The sequence below is a fragment of the Cladophialophora immunda genome, assembly GCF_000835495.1.
Source record: "Cladophialophora immunda strain CBS 83496 unplaced genomic scaffold supercont1.2, whole genome shotgun sequence".
NCBI lineage: Eukaryota > Fungi > Ascomycota > Eurotiomycetes > Chaetothyriales > Herpotrichiellaceae > Cladophialophora > Cladophialophora immunda.
In genome coordinates, this window is record NW_015622542.1 from 4,301,789 (window position 1) to 4,319,706 (window position 17,918).

Genomic DNA, 17,918 nt, shown 5'->3' on the forward strand with positions numbered 1-17,918 from the left:
TTTGCACGGTCGTAATTAGTCACGACGCGTCGGGGTTCTCATTGAACGCGTTCCCCAAGTCTTATACCAACCCACCACTGGTCAACTTTCTACAACACAGAAGGCTCAGGAAGACACTACCACAATATGGCGGCGGATCCCTTAACTGCAGCAACCGTTGACAGCCTACTGAACCTTGACAATTCTGACGATGAAGATCCCTTCAACGACCGGCCAGCCCCGCGAGATCGTTACGAAGACCCAACATCGAGTCCCGGCTACAAACGAAAGGCAGTAGACCAGCTCGACGCCAGTCTGGGGCTGGACGAGGAGGTCAAAGTCACAAAGAAAAGGAAGCCTATCTCAAAACTTGACGAAGCAAGACTCCTTTCGGCGCCGGGAATACCCAAGCTACGCGCCGATGCACGCTCCGGGAAGTTCTCCAAAAAGCTACGTCTAAAGGGGAAGGGCCATGAGTTTTCCGACGTCGCACGGCTGTTGAACCACTATCAGTTATGGCTCGACAATCTATACCCGCGAGCCAAGTTCGCCGACGGACTACAATTGATCGAGAAAGTCGGGCACAGCCGACGCATGCAAGTCATGAGGAAAGAGTGGATTGATGAAGGGAAGCCTGGATATATCAGAGATAGAGAGGCAAAGGAGACAGCAGAAAATGAGAAGGAAGCGGATAAGGAAAACGATGATCTGTTTGCGAGAGATCACGCGGGTGCAGATAACGCGGACCAAGAGGCTGCGAATGCTGGCGTTGGCGCAGAGGACGACTCTTTATTCGTTCCGGACCTCCACCACAACAAAGCGAATAATAAAAACGATGATGGTATGCTTCCGGACGATGACGATCTTGATGCTCTACTAGCCGAGCAGGAGACCCGTATCACCACGCGTCCCTTGGCTGTATCGAATCCAGCAGAGGACAACGATTCCGAGGGCGATGATGATCTTGACGCGTTGTTGGCCGAGCAAGAACTGCGGCGTGCGCCTCCGCAACCTCCTCCATCCCAGCACGCAGCTACATTTGCGCCCAAACTAAAGCCTTCGCCCTTTGGCGGAAACGACAGTGACGATGACGACGAAATGGATGATCTAGATGCCCTGCTTGCAGAGCAAGAAGCGCGCATGCAACCCAGCACCGCTCATTCGAATCCCAACAGCATGCAGGTGTCGATGACGCAGAACAGAGAGCGCACTGTCTCAGGACCAGATGGAGACATGGCCCAGGATGATGAGTTGGACGCGTTGATAGCCGAGCAGGAAGCACGGCAAAATGTCACCATCGAAGCACCGGTGTCTTCATCACCCACAGACAGACCCGCGACTTCACGTCCTGTAGCGGCTGCTGCCGAGCCAGCTGACAAAGCCGATGGTGCAGACATGTTCTCCTCGTCGCCTCTGAGAGGTACAGCACCAATAGGTTTGGGGCTTGCTGGGGAGCTAGGAGTCGAACTGGACCCTGCTGAACCGAGATCAAGCCTCACCGCCACTCAAACGCAAGAGACTAGATCGTCTGAAGGCGAAGACGTTCCTATTGCCACGCAAAGATCCAAAGCTGGTACCAGCACTGAAGCAGCGGAGGAAAAGGAGGAGGAATCACAGGGTCTGGACGCCGGGGATATGTTCTCATCTTCGCCTGTGCAGAATGAATGATCTGACGCCAAGTTGCCCTGTCAGATATTGTCATGGCGATGACGACTGTTGAAATATGACGAGCTACAACGGGATTTGGTCTTTTTGGTCGAGCAAAGGTATTATACAGCGGATGGAGACACGAGACTGAAAGAGAGGAAGAAATACTCGTTAGGAAAGAGTATCAATTTTGCCTTTCGTATGCGTTATGATAAAACCGCCGTATGTTCAAAGATAATCGTAACCCATGATGCTCTCCAAACTACACCCAGTCTCCAGCGGCGACAACTACTCTGTACACACCTGAACCTGAACCATAGGATCCGTGGTCGCACCTGCCCTATCCGTCGGAATTTCTATCGTCTCCGCAATCATGCCGCCATGAAAAATTAAGCCACCACTCGAAACACCTCGAGGCAAAAGGCGTCGGCGCGTCCTCGAATTGATAGCGACGACCATTAAAAGAAAGCACACCAGCCGATGTACATCCTGCATAGATTGCGAGGGTCCGTCGCCCTACTGATCATCTCGTCAACGTAGCCGCCCACGCTCAGGGGTACCGACTCTCCGGGCAACATGCCCCTGACCTTGCCGCTGACGCCCTCGAGCACCTCGACCGGGGTGCTGGGCACGCCCGAGACGACTTTTTTCTTGCGTCCGGCCGAGTTGATGAAATCCGTGGTGGGGTCGTGGAGGAATGTCTCGAGGATGGTCATGAGGGCGTCCTCGTTCGACCTCAGGAGTGTCAGCGTGATCTCGCAGCACTTCCTAAACGGTCCTTCGTATCCGTACGCGCCCATGGCGTCGACCATATTGTGGGTCAGCCGGAACGGGACCATCTCGGGTTTCTCAAACGTGAGGCCTTTGTCAAAGAGACAGTTGAAGTCCACATGCAAAGTCCCGCCGTTGTCTTCTTCAAAGAGGATGTTCTCGCCATGCCGGTCCCCGAGGCCCAAGACGTGGCCCACGATTGACATTACCGCAGCGGATCGAGTATATCTCAACCGCGCATTGAACCACGCGCTCGGATCAGGGAAACTCTCGACGAACCACTCATGAAAAACAGGTGGGAACTTCTTGATGACTTTGTTCGTGAAGATTTTGGCGTTCTCGGGATCTCCTGAGCAAGATTCGTCTAGCAAATTCCGAATCTCAATGTAATTCGGATGGATGGACTTATCCTTGTACAGCTTGAGAATGATGTCGCGGAAGGTTTTGAGATTGTCCACCCACTCAATCAAGCCGCATTCTTCGTTCATTGGAATCACGGCATAGGTGCGAATATAGAGTCTCCGTTTGGCGGCGTCAACGTCACGCTTGAGAAAGCGGTTGATCATGTTGTTAAACTCCATAAGCCGTTGGTCTTTGCGGAGATCGTCTTTCGGTTTGGCAAGAACGGAGTACATGTTTCCATCAGACCCACGAATAGTGAGCTTTCTGGGCTTCTGAAGAGAGGCTAACACAAGAGCTTCGTCAACAAAGGCGCTGATGGTGATGGGTTCTTTGGCGAAAGGACGAAATGCTTTAAGCTGTGCCGCTTCGAAGCTCGTGGGCATGCTGGGAATGAGACAAGCTTGATTAGGCACCACCAATTTCGAAGGGGCGATTTTGTGGTTGAAACCAAGTTCTCTGGCGAGGCTGATTTTGGTGACTTTGTTTCTGATTTCAAATTCAGAGACACGAAGGAGTTCTTTGACGAATTTTTGACCACTGGTGAACATGCTCCTGAGCTCGGCTGCGGATGAGTCCTTGCTGGATTTCTTCGTGACCTCGACAATCTTGTTGACAATGGTCAAACCTTTGATCGCCCGCTCCTTCTGTTGTGATTCAACCACTGCCAACAACGTCCAGAATGCTTGTTGTGGGAATGCTTTCACTACTTTAACCACGATACTGGTGAGAATCTCGCAGACGACTTTGCTGGGATGGCATATCCGAGCAACAATCTGCGGCAGAATGGTGTAGAGTAAAACTGGCTGTAGACGGTCGGTATACTTCTTGATCTGGTTGTTCGTCTCCTCAATGATGCGTTTTCGCTGTGCCGCAACTTTGGAGTGAAACTCGGCGCTACCTCGACGGTCATCTCTTGGAAGGTCCATCCCATCTACCAGCTCGAACCAGAGCGTCAATACTTTGGGAAGAGTTTGGAAAACGTATTTGCTCCCAGTGAGGAGCGATCGTAGATAGTTTTCGATAACATGTTTCGCCGTTTCTCCCGTCAGATAGGTTTGGCTCTCTTTGCCAGGAGGCATTGCTCTTTCCGAGTCAAGAACTTTGTTGTAGTAGCGGCCAAGGTGATACCATCCTTGCTCACCTTTGCTGAAGGTTTCTGTTGCTTTCCTGAATGTTTTCCTGATGACTTCCGATTGGGTTTGACCGGCTTGTGCCAGCCATTTTCCGAGTAGAACGTGTGCTTTGGCAGTGATTTCATTTTGAGAGTGGCGTTGCTCCACCGTCATTGTTGTCGGTCCGTTGTCAGCCACGTAATCATGGGCCACGAATGCCCCCGACTCGATGGCTCCTTCAAGAGTTTGGATGGCTTTCCGGTGGTGCCCTTCCAACCACATCAGTTTTGCCTGTTCAATTGCTGCAGACTTGTCACCTAGCACAGAAGCTTTGAGAACAGCATTGAAAGCCTGGGTGGTTGAACGTGCTTTGCGCGCGAGTCGAGCGCTTGAGAGCCATGCGGCCGCAACATCATTTAGAGCGAACATATCTGGTCTGAGAGACATTACAGCCCGGCGGATCCCCAAGAGATACTGTTTGTCGGCAACGTTGGATCCGAGCACATCGAGACGGCCGCGTAGGGTGTCCAGAACGGTTGCACGATCTTCCTTAGGGCTTTCGGCGATCAATTGCATATCGCTGAGTACATGCAAGCGTAGAAGCGTGTCGTGGCTGGCTTGGAATGAAGAAATACTATTGTAGTTTAGTTCAGAGGCGGTGGTGCGATACACTTCCGAAAGTAGCTGAGTGACTCTTGCCTCATCGTTGTTGTTGACGGCCAGCATGATTTCTGCAACGTGAGAAGAAAAGTCGTGTCCAACCTCTTGAGGAATGTAATTGGATAGCAGATCCCAACGGCTTGTTGCCCACGCGGCCTCGAGGGCGTAAGGGGCCAGTAAAGTCGCGGAACTGCTGCTGCGGCTCTTAATGCCGTCGAAATGATGGAGGAGGGCGTCATACTGCCCGGATTCCTTGAGGCAAGCCATTAAGTTCTTTTGCGCATCACTGTCATCTGGAGAAGCGACAAGTTGCATTTCATACCAGCTTTGAGCAGCGGTCCACCGACCTGCTTTCTTGTGCTCCAAGACTTGCTGTTCAATATCGAGTACGTGCATCCGAGAAGAAATGCCCTCAATACCGTCTGGTTCATCAATCTGAGCATAGATATCTTGCAGTCTCTGGAGCTCGGCTTCGACGTCGTCTTTTTTGCTTTTGCGGATATGCTGCTCCCAATGAAATAGAGCCCTCGAATAAGATCTGCATTCTAAGGCCCGTCGAGCAAGAACATCAGGCGGAATCTGCTCTAGCACTCGCTCGATACTGCGTATTTGGTCCGCAGCTTTGCCCAAGAGCAGATCATTCAGTCCACGATCTGACTTTGCCAGAGCCATGGCATACTGTTTGCGCTTCTGTTGTTGCCATGTAGACATGTAGTCAAGGATTTCAAAGACTGTCTGACTGCACAACTTGATGTCGTCCTGCACTCTCCGATCATGATCGTCTAGCGACTGGCTGAGAATTGAACTGATCTCGGCTATAATATCTTGACTGTCCTGCTCTATGCCACTGACAATGAGATTGACCACAGCATACGGCAGAAGGAAAGCTGGAATGGAAGCATCTTGACCATGGATTATGCGACAACAAATGGAAAAGATAATTTCGACGTTGTCTCCGGTGCTTCTGTGAAGGAAGTCCAATGTGATCGTTCGCAGCCAATCGCGGTGCTTCATGCCAGGGGTGAAAAGAGGATAATGACTTTTCTCAGGCGCCCGAACCTCCTGCACCGTATACTTGGAGCTGATGAACGGTGTCAATACGTTCTGAGTGGATTCAGGCAGCTGATTCCACAGGCTTGACGCCAGGTTGCCGGATTCGTCCGTCGACGTATCCTGCCTGCAAGAGTTCAAGAATTGCTGCATCGCCCAGCCGAGGAAGCCTTGAGCTCTCGTTGTATTCGCAGACAAGAAGGCTTTGACCAGGACGTGCTGCAAGAAGAAGAAAATCCACTCGATGACTTCGTCTGCACTTACAAAATTTGCAAGGACAACCATTGTCTTGCGATCTCTCAGGCTTTCGATCTTGCTGGCGTCCATGCATCCTATACTGCCTAGGCACTGCCCACACAGCCTTGAGACCTCATTGCTTGTGTTGAACTTCACGCAACAATCCAGTAATGCACGAGTCAAGTCGGCCACGAACTCATCGGGTTGTTCCCTGAGGATGGATCTCTGGAGAAGATCTTGTTTCTGATATAGAAGTGGCGCTAACTCAACCAGAGCTTGTTCAACCACGGCAATGTTCTCGTCTTGCAGTCTCTGGATATAAGCAATGATTTGGTGACGCTCATCCATCTGACCTTTTAGGGCCATTATCTCAGATTCGAACTTGGCCATGACCGGAATTGAAGCTAATGACGGCATTGTGGCAAAGTGCTCTCGCACGATATCTGTGTGGTTTTTGAGTAGATCGCCGACAAGGTTATGTGCTAAACGGTGGGACGGACTGTCGAGCGCATCCCACGTTCGAACAATAATAGCCAGAGTCTGGTCAATGAGAGGTCTCAAATCATCTCTCTTGAGTGATTTGACCATGGCAGCCCAAGAGGTAAAGGCAGCGTCGCAGAGATCGGGGTCGTCCAACCCGGATCTGAGACAAGCACAAATCTGAGGAAGAGCTCGCACAATCCGGGTTTTGCCCAGTTTGACTACCTCCCCAAGAGCGGCGAGACATCGCCTCTTATCGACCTTGGACTCCTTTGCCTCCAGATCATTCAGGAGAACAGTAAAATGTGTGACGATTGCGAGAACATTATTCTCTAGGAAGGTTCCCATGCTATCACTGCGCCTCGTCCCAGATGATTGTCCACGTTGACGAGCGACCAGCTGTGCCAACAACTGCAGAGCTCGATAAATCCGGGAAGATTTGCCCTGGCCACTATCTCCGATAGCCTTAAGGAGCTCGCAGGTGATGTGGATGGGATCCAGAGCGACCCAATCTGCAAGGTCAGTCTTCCCAAAGTCTTCAGATACGTCCGACAGGATTGAGATAATGGATTGTTCCGCTTCAGGAAAAGGCTGGACGAGCAGGAACGACAGGATGGCAATAAGATTCTGCCTGTGCGTACACAAGTCGAAGAGGGTAGTTGATTGCCCATTCGCCTCAGCGAATTTCCTTATCACATCCTTTGCTTTGTGTAAGACCAGATAAGGGAGAGCGAATTCAGCAGCGTGCCCCATCAGACCGGTAATGTCCATCCCCAGTAGATCGGATAGTTGATGAGCAATATTCGGTCGGGACATCAAGGATTTGGCGAATACCACACCAAGAGTCCGCCAGAACGGTCGAAAGAGGAGCCATACTGAGATTTGCAAGGATTGAGCAAGATGCTGAATCTCAGCATATACCAAACCACTGAGGTATGGGTTGGTGTGCCCAAGGTATTCCACGAGTCGGACCAGGATGATGTTTAGTTCTTCATCCCCGACAACTTTAGCCATCTGCGTGAGAGCCATGACTGTGGTTTCCTGCAGGGAAGCATCTCCTTTCTGCCATAAACTGTCCAGGAAGTCCAATGCCGTTATTCTGTTTTCTCGCGCCAGAGACAAGTCGTGGTGCTTTCTCCTCATCACGTAGGCCTGCAAGGTTCTACCTGCGACTATTCTCAGGTCTCGGGAGGAGCTCTTGAGGGACTGGAGACACCAGTCACCGGCAGGTGTTTGGCCGAGCTTCAAGTCTTCGGTCGAGTTTGTGTGCATGATGATTCGACGGAGAGAAGACATGGCAATTATTCTGGCTCGGGAACGGCGCGAGATTGCCTGAATGAGGACAATCAAAGTCTTGAGTAGTTCTTGGCTCACAGGTGAAGCCGGATTGGGACCAGCACCCTTTGTTTCGCAATCCTCATCACACATCGGACAATAGCTATCCAAAGTGGGCGAAGCAAGCTGGCACGCGGTCAGGCCTAGCAAGCCGAGTGCATTGCACTGTTTCTCTTCTGACAGGTGTTTGAAGTTCTCAGCTGACGTTTTGCTCAGCCCATCAAGATCAGGAGCTGCGCTCCCAGTCAACTCTGAGGTCAGTCTGCGGCAGACTTTCTGTTGCAAGCTACCATTCAACACTCCATCCTCGGCATCGGTTGACAAACGTAATCGCTTCCGTGCTCGGTCACCATCAGGCCAGGGCGCGTAGGTGTCTTTGAACAGCATTCTTGGCGGCGCGGGAGGTGTGATACTCAAAATACGGATTTCATGACTGAGATTCTGGCAAGTGGTAAGCAGCAATAGATTAGTATGAGCCATAGAATGTTACCTCAGCATGATCACTGCCCGTTATCAGGTTCTCGTTTTCTTCGGCGAACTGCCGAAATCGCGAGAAGACTTTGCGGAACTGAACTTTGGTTTGTGGCGATTCAGAGTATCTAGATACCACTTTCAAAACTTGGGCCAGTCCGAGTAACAGCTGTTGCAAGGACGAAAACTTGAGGCTCGGAACGTTGATTTCGAGGCCATTTGTGATTCTCGAAACTGTAGAGGCAAAGTCTTCCCCATCGACGACTATGGTTTTGTTCGGCTGAGCAGTCGGTAGTGACTCGGCGATGCAGAGAATGCCTAGTCAAAGTCAGTGTTGAACACACTAGAATTCAACAACGTAGAGTGACTGACCGGAAACGCAATTCCTGAGAAAGTCAAGAACGATATCGCACGAATACGTGGTTGTACATTTTCTGTCAGCTTCCACCATTGAACTGAACAATTCGAGAACAACATCCCTGGCCACATTTGCCTGGGCTGAGGCGACCAACGGAAGAAGTGTCGGGATCAGCCAGGCATAGAGAGGGCGTCCATTCCCGGTGGTGGGCCTGCCCTGGGCATCTGACTTTACGTAGACAACCTGGGGAGATCTTTCGATAGCGACTTGAAGGACTTCAAGGCACGTTCGGAATTGAGAGTCGCCCCTACCTGCAGCGGTCGTGGAGCGGAAAGGGTCTTCTTCAAGAATACGCTCGATGCCGATCTGGAAGACGATGCAGATCAACTTGTGGTTGACGGCCACGTCGGCGCCCAGATTGGGCTGACCTTGGTCATCGGTTCCTAGTGCTTCAGCCAGCAGTTGGTTGAAATTGTCTCGATCCAAATCAGTCACTCCATTTCCATGGACAACGTGCGTGGCCAGAATAGAGGATGGTGGAGGCTCGAAGCCATTTGTCTGTCCTGCAGCAGGCACTGGCGCCATAGGCTCTCATACAAAACATGTCGAGTTTGGTTGGGAATGAATCACAGACGCGTCAATCAGGAGGAGAAAAGGTGGGAGTGGCATGTCACGCGCCGGCAAATATGCTTCCCCGTAGTATCTGCCATTAAAGGCTTTAAGAGCCCGCCGTAGTGCTTGGCACGGAAATTCACTAAATCCGGGGCTTACGGTCCTAGGTCTCGTCCCCTTCAAAATATCTCTTCTATCTTCTCGTCTTCATCCACCTCTTCGACCTTTGGCCTCTCCTCCTCGTCTCGCATGAGAACTTGTACTAGGCGGTCACATGCCTCCCTGACACCCTCGTCCTTGACGTGCATGTGCGTCTCTCTAATCAGCGGATACACCTGCACCTTTCGTAGCTTCTCCCGTCCCTCCCTCGTAGTGGTTAGCAGCAACAACGTTTCGAGATGAGTAACAAGAATATCGTTGTCACTGTCTCTAGCCTTGTCAGGCGGCAGGAGTTGCAAGTCTGGGAGCATATTGGCCGATTCTTCTTCTGAGAACTCTTCTGACCCAGCGAGGGGGAGGAGGATGTATGGCAATATGTTGACGCCAGGTACCCCATCAACGGTTTCGGTATCGTCGGCCAAGAGTAGAGGGTGTTTGTCAACTTCAAAGGCAACATTCTTAATTGTGCTGGCAACCCCTCTCCGCCGAATGTGGCTTTTGTGCTCCGTGAAGACTGTTAATTTGCTTATGGGCACCACCCCGTCATAATCCCTTTTGCTCAGAAAATAATCCCGACCGACTTTGTGTTTTGACAGGTCGGCTAAGAAATATGCCAGATAGTCGAAGTTTGCGTGTTTGTTGAGAGACCCGTCGGCCCCTTTCACAAAGCAATCGAGCAGCTGGTCGAGCGCATATGGAGACGTAGATACAATTTTGGCGGGCAAGGCTCGCTTCAGGCTAATCAACTTCTCCATATGATCCGTTTTGGCAAGGTTTGAGAGGAGCATGGCAATCTCATCAGCGGTTTGCTCTTTCGGATCCTTCAACTTTCAGTCAGCTTCCTCTCGGCATCGTGGGCATGGAGCAGAGGACCTGGAGACGGGTTCCAACCTACATACTGTTATCTTCTTGAGCAGTGTCTCAACAAAGTCATCGTCTACCGCCAGGTTCTCGAGGATTTCGGTATCGTGGCTGATGTTGATTAAAATTGTAAGAGCATTTTTGGCTATGGGCTAGAGCCGGAAGCGTGGGCCTGCGTCAGAACCGTGCCAATGAACACATGTCCAAGGTCACACTCACAGGATAGTCTCTAACGAGAAGTTTCAAGTCTTTGACAGGGACGAGTTGAGGTTTCTTAAAAATGGCCGGGTCTGCAGAGTGGCCGACAAGATGGTCGCAGGCTGATTGAAGATCATTTTGTCAGCTTGAAGATTCCCATCACGTAGCTCCCCACATCGACACACCCTAGCCAGTCGAAGACACAGATCAAGGTCTGAAACGAAGAGGTTGTGCTTACCAAGTTGTCGGATTTGAGTATTTCCATGATGCAAAAACTCGAGCAACTGGAATAAATCAGGCATGATCGCGGCGGGTTTCACGCGGACTGGCTTACCTCCTCCAACTCCGTAGGCATGATGTGCGTATATCTCAGGAGAGGTTTGAGCGGTTGGGGATATAGAGATTTGGCGCCCTGTTGCTGGGGACTTCTTCGAGATGAAGTTTGATAAACGGCCGAAAATGGCATAGTTTTCAAATGACATGAATGACAAAAATGACACTAGATTTTCTTTGCCTGCGCTGCACTCCACCAACACCATCACCGACACTGACACTGACGCCCAACACCAGCCGACACCAACCGCAGCTTGCGTCTCTTCTCCCACACGCTCGCTCCAGTCAAACCCCCATCCGCCCCTCCTGCCCCTCGCCAGGGCTGCCATTGACATCGCTCCAGAGCAGGGCGGACTCCAGCTCCAGGCTAAGCCATGCGCATCTCGCCTCACTGACCATTTAGCACGAGGGTATTTCATGCATGATTCGCACACAGATGCATGTGCAAGCGCCCGCTTTCTTTGGCACTTCAGCAGCCTTCCGTCGCCCTGTTCCCTGGCCTTGTCGCAAACCCATCCCCATCGAGTGTTCTTCGATCGTGTTGGGGCGGGAACGGGAAGCGAAGGCTTAACTCGCCAAAAAGGCGACCACAACATTGACTCCGCGTGACCCTCCATGACAGCGATGTTCCTCCCGCGACGCGGTTCAAAAAGGTAGTCTTTCTTCCTCAGGCCGACATCCTTCATTTCATGTCTGCTTTCTCCTCACAGTCTTTGCGCGAGCCTCGCTGCACAAAAGCAAGACATCCATACCGAGACGCTACATAGGACTTCGAGTTGCGCTTGCGCTTGCGACCAACGCCAACGACCTTCAGCTGTGAAGCCAGCATCTCCAACCTCCATGATACGATCTAAGTCACAGTATCATTTTTCAAGGATTTGAAGCTCAAAGCCACGAGCATCCTGAATGTTCTCAATTCGCCAATGCAGAAATCATGGCCGCCAACATCCTCGATCCCGGCTTGATGCCACCTCCACCTGGACCCATAACAATTCGACAAGCCATCGACGACCTCCAAGTAACCCTCAACCAAATTCGGCGTAAACTTCGCACCTTGATCGACTGGTACATATTTCCGAATGTGGTGCCGAACTCGATCCAGGCCTACGACCCACGACTCCAAATCTTACAGGCGCGATTGAGATCTCTCTCGACGATCGACTTCCAGCGCCTGCCCTACCTGATCGACGGCTCCGACGACCTCGGCTCACAATACTTGAACCAAATCGTGGACCAGCTACTATCCTCGGTGCGCGGAGTCCAGACCATCTTCGTGGAGCACTACGATCGGGACCTGCAGGAGCGTCGCCCTTTCCAGACCATCTGGGACACTCTGCTCTACAGACAGGACCAGATCAAGCAGCTCCCCGTCGTATGCCCCAGCATCCCGCGGCGAGCTGCCCCCGAAGATCTCCGGCCTGCAGAACTGGGCAATTTCTGCCCCGGGGCTCTGGGGATCAGCAACCACCGCGACCGGGGCCGCATAGCATTCGTCGAGAAGAAAGAGCTGAGCGACGAAGACAAGCGCAAGTTGAAGGCCTTCGGCGGCGCGTTCTTGAACTGGCAATGCTCCGACTGCGCGAGCAAGGTGCGCTACCACGTCGCCGCCAGCACGACATCCAACATCCACAGCACAGACGAGATCCGCGAGCATCCCGGCCTGGACATCCAATACCGCAGCTCCTTCCTGGCCAAATGCCACCTGTACCTCCCGCCGTCGGAGAAGACGCCCGGCCCGTCCACCTCCGCTGCGCCGTCGACCCACAGCCGCCGCGATAGTTACGGCATGGCCAAGTACGGCTGTGTATTCTGCTTCGCGACCGGCCACGAGCTGGAGCGCGGGTTGACCGCCTTCGTCACCGTGCGCGAGTTCGCCGAGCACCTGGCCCATGAGCACAGGAAGCCGCTGCCGCCGAGTTTGCTGATCCATCGCTACGCGGTTGCCGTTGAGGGGAAGACGGTCATTGGTGGTCGCTGGGACTTGAATTTCTTGTGAGAGGGGATCGGTTCTGGCGTATCAAAGAATACAAACCTGGGGAATCTTCGCTTCTTCACTTTCATATTTCGTATTAGGGTACGAATTGCATGCGGTGCTTTGATGACTGAATGAACGATATCACGATCCAGGGACCACAGTGAAACAATGCTGCAAGAGCAGCGCCGCATCAAGAGAGAATGCCAGTTCTGGAGTATCAGGCGCAACCATGTAATTCTATGTCTAGGTATTTGAAGTCTTACATGATGCTTTGCCCTGTCTTTCTCCCTCGACACATCGATCATCGCGTCAAAGACGAGAAGCGAGGGCCATCTCTCGTGCGTGACGGACGCCACATTCTCGCGTATCGACCTGGGACAAAAACCGCTTGTCCCCCGTTCCCGGTCCAACGTACAATCCAAACCACCCTTGGTCCCAAGCCTGGGGTGCCACGACACGATATGACGACCCGCTAGAAAAGAAGAATAGAAGCCACGGGATATGGGACTTCTGACGTGTGAAAGTTCATAAAACCCCCAGGCTCTCCCTCAGCCTCTTGCGCCACACCGGGGGCTGGAAAGCTCGTGTGGCATTCGACCTCTTCTCAGAATGCGCCCGCCCGTTCCCGTCATCGGCGCCCAATGTCATCTTCAATATCCAGGTCTGTCCAAACAAGACCAGATCCACCCCCGCGCGCCATCTCGAGTATGTATCTAATGCACAAACCCGCAATCCAATCCACAGATATATCATCTATGTGGACAAGGATGTATATATGCAATCCGTGGTGGTATTTAGATACCCCACACAACGCCCCTGCTCGCAATAGTCATGCATGAGAACCCAAGAAAAACAACAAAGGAGAAGAAATATATAAAGACAAGAATGAGAAGGGAAGAGAAAACCAAAGAAAATCATATGCTCTCCACGACCAACCCGACACTAACGCCAGGCCGATGTCCTCTCGCTGCCTGCACTACGACTGGACTGTAGCTCTTCTTCTCGAGGATTTCCCACTTGCGCGCCTCCTTGATGAGCTGCTTCTCCGACTCCTTGCTCCACAGAAACTTGCCGAAGCTGGACCCGGTCTTGCCGTCCGGCTGTGGCTTGGTGACTTTGAGAGCATTCTTGTTGGCGGAGAGATCTTTCGAGGCGCGGGACGCCGATTTAGCAGAAGACGCGGTGCGTTTGTGCCGGTGGCCGCCACCGAGGAAAGTGCGTTGGGATTTGTTCGATCTTTGAGACGTGCTTGATGGGTTGCGCATATGTTGTTGCGGTGGGGGGCCGACTTGCAGTTGGGATTGCGAAGAAGGTTGTGCTTGGGATTGAGCCTGTGCTTGGGCTTGGGCTTCAGCACGGCGGGCGGCGAGTCGGGGTCCAGGGACGTGAATACGTGCGGATTGCTTGCGGGATAGCGAGACAGTTCGCGCGACTGCAACCTCTGCGGTCACCGGATTTGAAGCCACCGGATTGGGTCGGGGTGGGATGACCTTTTCTAGGCCGCGTAGTGAGGACTTATGTACTACATCATGAGAGTGAGGCTGGAGCGACGAAGGCAACGTCGCAGATCGTTCTTTCGATGCCCGGGGCGCCGCCGATCGCAGAGCCAGATCTTCAGTATTGGCACGCACAGGTCTTGTCGGCACCACGCCAGCCCGTTGCTCAATGGCCGTCACAGTGCTCTTTGCAGCGTATTTTGAGAGAGGAATGAACTTGGCGTCTTTTTTGGGGACTGGAGGCGGCTTGTCGTCCGATGGTGCTGTTGTCGGCTTGGCCGTTCTCTTCGGGCTAGGCGGGCCTTGAGGAATTGTGGGCGAATCGTCAATGGGACGATCTACGCGCTTGATTGCGGTCAGGCGAGGAGGTACCCCCTTCGTCGCCTGCGGTTGCTGAACCGATGGGGACCTCGCAACACTTATGGGCGACACATTCGATCTGGGGGATTCGTCTTCCTTCACTTCAACCACAGGCGAAGGGATCAGGCGGCCGACTTCTTCATGAGTCTTGCTGGTTAATCGTGACTGGTGATCAGACGGGCGCACTTGCTGGACGGTCACGATCGGGGCCAGCTGATGTGGTTTTTCGTCATGGTGCGCAATCGTCAAGGTGGGAATGCTAGGGACCTTTTCAACGGCAGAAGCAGCACTGCCCGTGGGTGCAGTGAGTCTCTCCACTGCAGCAATTGCTTCATCGAAGTAGGCGGTGTTGACCGAGGTGTGCTTTGTCGTCAATGCAGAATGCGCACCACTCGATGCTGCCGGTGGCTCCGGTGGGATCAGGGTGATTCGCTCAGGGACATCGCCTGCGCTGCCGGACGAAGCCTCAACGTGTCGAAGGTGGCTTGGGGCAGGTGCTCGTTTGGACCGCGTTCGAGCCAGCTCTACCTGGACCGAGTCCGGTCTGGTCATGACGAATTGACCGTCCTCCACGCCTTTGGAATCTCGGAAAGATTTGATATCAAAAAAGATTTCATCGACCGTGGTTGCGCTAGAAACAGATGATTGGAAGGAGTGAGCAGAGCTCCAGGGCGCCTCGCGATCTGTCGACGCCGTATTATCCTCTGGGCTGTGGATAGCATGCTCGTTCATAGAAGCAATCTTATTCGGATTGAGTGGTTCCGGCTTTGGGACGGAGGAGAAATGGTCTTGCATAGGAGACAAGCGGGCTGGGGAAGTGGCTGATCTTCGCAATTGACTTGGCGGCAGGGTGTCATGATCTGAGCCGGGTACTCGACCAACGATCTTCACTGGGGCAGGAGAAGTGGTTGGAAACAAAGAATATTTGCTCGCTGCCGGCGACCTCGTCATGGTTGGCGTCGTCAGTCGTCTTGGTGGCATCAGAGGTGTCAGAGGCTCCGATTCAGGATTTCGACGCTCGTCACTGTCGCCATTATTGGTGCCTTGAGTTGTAGGCCGACTGTCGTCGAAGGATTTGAGACTATCCAGAGCCTTACTCCGTCTTGCGAGAAGTGAGGAAGAGCGCTTAGCTGCGGGGAGATTGAATGGAATATCCAGCTCAAGCTTCGGTAAAGGCGGACGTGTATACGGCTCCCCAGTGGACCCTGCATCGGTCGCGGTCGCGGTCGAAGGTCTTGATATTAAGTCATCTTCAGGCTTTTGGATAACTAAGTCGCTCGTTTTCAGAATCGAGGACTTTTGATTCTTCTCGATGGGCGGTGGCGGCGGCGCGTCACGCCTCGGATGGTCCGGTTGCGTCGTTCGCTGTTTATCGCCTTCGACTTTGGGTGACTCCGCCGCTGGGTCTTTGTCCAGGACCACAAAACCAGTCGGAAGGCCTATAGTCGGGCCTGAGGGAACATCGTCTCGTCTGATAGCGGCTTGTCGGGATTTGAACAGCGTCCCTAGTTTCCTCCATCTCTTAGAGTGCATCTGAGCGGCGGTGCCTGGAGTTTCTGGGTGTTGGCGGAGAACAGGGTTCTGATCGACCGCACTGGATTCTTCCGGAGGACCGCAGAAGAAGGCGGGAGGATGGCTTGGGCTGCCAAACGCCAAACCTATCAAGCTGTCTTCTGATTTCGATATACCATTCACGTTCTGCAGAGGCGAGGGTTTGTGATTGTCCGATGTCCGTGGCCGAATCGAAGGGACCTCGACACGCAGTTTCCGCTTTCCAGTTGGGCTACCGGAAGTCGTAGGACGAATCTGAACCAGCCTGGGCCCAATCCTGCCTGAAGCACCCTGGCCAGCTGAAGACGACTCCCCAAAGGCAAAATCAAATTCCTGCTGCTTCGCACTCGGTTCAGCCGTCGACTCGTTGTGAAGAAGAGGATTTCGTTTGCGAATGGACAACCACCTCGTCGGCATGTTCAAAGTTCCGGACCAGCCAGTAAAGAAAAGGGAACCGATTAAAACAAGGACAAATGAGTGACAGGAAAGAGAATGCTGATAAGCGGGTGACCTTGCACTTCGGCTCAGCAAAGTTTAGGACCAAGGGCACCATGAAACAGTTACAAGGTGAGCATCGTGACACGGCCGGGTGACTTGTCGCCTGCAACTCTGGCGTTCACCAAGGACGTCGAATGTATGTTGAGGCTGGGGTTTGTGGGAAGGTAGAAGAGCCAGAAACAAAATCCGACGCACAAACTGCAACAAAAAATCCAACGGCCAACCGTCGTGTCACTGTTTACCCAGCGAAGACAGGGACTAGAGAATTGGCAAAGAAGCTCCCCCCCGACACGAGGTTGCAGGAGGGGACACAGAACAGACTGGGATGCAGCATGACTTGCATGGATGAGGTGGCATGCAAGTTCCGCGATCTTTGGTGGCCGTCAATGCGGCCCTTTTTCGATAGCCGAATCAGCATTGTTCCTTTCAGCCATGCCGGCCGTGGCGCAGTGACATTGTTGAAGATGGGGGCTCTCAAGAGGGCGGCACCAGCAGGGATGAGTTTGCCAGGCTTGAGACCAATCTTCGAACGACTTCCGTTGCAGACCTGAGAGCAATGGAAACACAGCGGCCAGGGTCGAGAGAAAGATGGAGAGCGGAGGTTTGAGGGAGCCACTCACAGGTGCAGTAGTCTAACGGGGTGTTTGGAGCCCATCAGCCCTAGCGTGCTTCAGATTCTCCCTAGTCTCTCGCGTGGCGTCCTGTCGCATGTCAGGGCATGGTTCAGAAATCTTCCGAGAGGCGGGATGGCACTGTGGCAGAAAGCAAAAGCTCTTCTTTTCCCGCATGAGATGGGGACTCCCCTCTTCAAGATAGATTCCAGAGCTTCGACGCCTGAAAAGAGCGATTCTGCTTCGGTCGCGAAGAGCTGAGTAACATGGCAGATCCAAGGCCAACAATGTCCTCGCTGTTTATCTCACGAGCCCAGAGTGGCTTGCCGCCGGGCTGTTTGGCTTGATTGCTCGCCCAAGCTCGCGTTCGGTCCTGTAATCTCGTCACCTGTGGGCTTGTTGCGCTCGGATTTCTCGGTTGCCCCTGAAACACATGGGCTTCAAACGTGGGTGCGAGTACTCCGTAGAATAAGGGCGCCACCACATGCTGCAAGCTTCGCAGAGATTGACTCCTACCACGCCATCCACCTTCTTGGTTGTGACTGGCTTCTTATTTTGGGATTATTGGGGATCTGAAGGATGCCAAACCATCCCCACCTCCTAGGCAAAGACGTCAACTAGAGCCGCTGTTCGCCAGATCGTTGCTGACCGCCGTGCTTCGGGGGCTGGTCAGGCCATGGCGCTGCTGTGACCCTTAATTGGCGCGCTTCGGAAAATTCGACGGCGAGATGAGCATCTGGTGTTCGTCGACGTCGCTCGAGA

The 17,918-nt window shown here is 52.9% G+C and overlaps 5 protein-coding genes across 5 annotated transcripts; 2 read left to right on the forward strand and 3 right to left on the reverse strand.

Moving 5' to 3' along the window:
• Positions 1-82: 82 nt before the first annotated feature.
• PV07_03777 (uncharacterized protein) lies at positions 83-1,884 on the forward strand. The gene has a single exon (XM_016390531.1). The coding sequence runs from the start codon at positions 127-129 to the stop codon at positions 1,645-1,647; it is 1,521 nt and encodes a 506-aa protein (XP_016252433.1). The 5' UTR covers positions 83-126; the 3' UTR covers positions 1,648-1,884.
• On the reverse strand, positions 1,830-9,106 carry PV07_03778 (uncharacterized protein). Its single transcript, XM_016390532.1, has 3 exons — positions 8,517-9,106; positions 8,164-8,462; positions 1,830-8,114 (listed from the first exon to the last, which is right to left on the reverse strand). The coding sequence occupies exons 1-3, from the start codon at positions 9,085-9,087 to the stop codon at positions 2,085-2,087; spliced, it is 6,900 nt and encodes a 2,299-aa protein (XP_016252434.1). The 5' UTR covers positions 9,088-9,106; the 3' UTR covers positions 1,830-2,084.
• A 90-nt stretch (positions 9,107-9,196) lies between these two features.
• PV07_03779 (uncharacterized protein) lies at positions 9,197-10,739 on the reverse strand. The gene is made up of 5 exons (XM_016390533.1): positions 10,667-10,739; positions 10,571-10,616; positions 10,354-10,454; positions 10,173-10,286; positions 9,197-10,094 (listed from the first exon to the last, which is right to left on the reverse strand). Exons 1-5 carry the CDS (start codon positions 10,685-10,687, stop codon positions 9,294-9,296), a joined length of 1,083 nt encoding a protein of 360 aa, XP_016252435.1. The 5' UTR covers positions 10,688-10,739; the 3' UTR covers positions 9,197-9,293.
• Positions 10,740-11,105: 366 nt separating this feature from the next.
• Positions 11,106-12,980, forward strand: PV07_03780 (uncharacterized protein). The gene has a single exon (XM_016390534.1). It carries the CDS (start codon positions 11,600-11,602, stop codon positions 12,659-12,661), a length of 1,062 nt encoding a protein of 353 aa, XP_016252436.1. The 5' UTR covers positions 11,106-11,599; the 3' UTR covers positions 12,662-12,980.
• Positions 12,981-13,516: 536 nt separating this feature from the next.
• On the reverse strand, positions 13,517-16,464 carry PV07_03781 (uncharacterized protein; the record flags this gene model as incomplete). Its single annotated transcript, XM_016390535.1, has 1 exon — positions 13,517-16,464. The coding sequence occupies one exon, from the start codon at positions 16,462-16,464 to the stop codon at positions 13,555-13,557; it is 2,910 nt and encodes a 969-aa protein (XP_016252437.1). The 3' UTR covers positions 13,517-13,554.
• Positions 16,465-17,918: the final 1,454 nt, after the last annotated feature.

What these genes read in the sequence shown, in the direction of transcription:
- PV07_03777 (XM_016390531.1), top strand. Translation starts at nt 127, where the DNA reads ATGGCGGCGGATCCCTTAACTGCAGCAACCGTTGACAGCCTACTGAAC.
- PV07_03780 (XM_016390534.1), top strand. Translation starts at nt 11,600, where the DNA reads ATGGCCGCCAACATCCTCGATCCCGGCTTGATGCCACCTCCACCTGGA.
- PV07_03778 (XM_016390532.1), bottom strand. Translation starts at nt 9,087, where the DNA reads ATGGCGCCAGTGCCTGCTGCAGGACAGACAAATGGCTTCGAGCCTCCA. An exon ending in TCTCAGGAATTGCGTTTCCG is followed by an intron (nt 8,463 to 8,516) that starts GTCAGTCACTCT and finishes GACTTTGACTAG; the next exon opens with GCATTCTCTGCATCGCCGAG. An exon ending in CGGGCAGTGATCATGCTGAG is followed by an intron (nt 8,115 to 8,163) that starts GTAACATTCTAT and finishes ACCACTTGCCAG; the next exon opens with AATCTCAGTCATGAAATCCG.
- PV07_03779 (XM_016390533.1), bottom strand. Translation starts at nt 10,687, where the DNA reads ATGCCTACGGAGTTGGAGGAG. An exon ending in TGCCTACGGAGTTGGAGGAG is followed by an intron (nt 10,617 to 10,666) that starts GTAAGCCAGTCC and finishes GATTTATTCCAG; the next exon opens with TTGCTCGAGTTTTTGCATCA. An exon ending in TACTCAAATCCGACAACTTG is followed by an intron (nt 10,455 to 10,570) that starts GTAAGCACAACC and finishes ATCTTCAATCAG; the next exon opens with CCTGCGACCATCTTGTCGGC.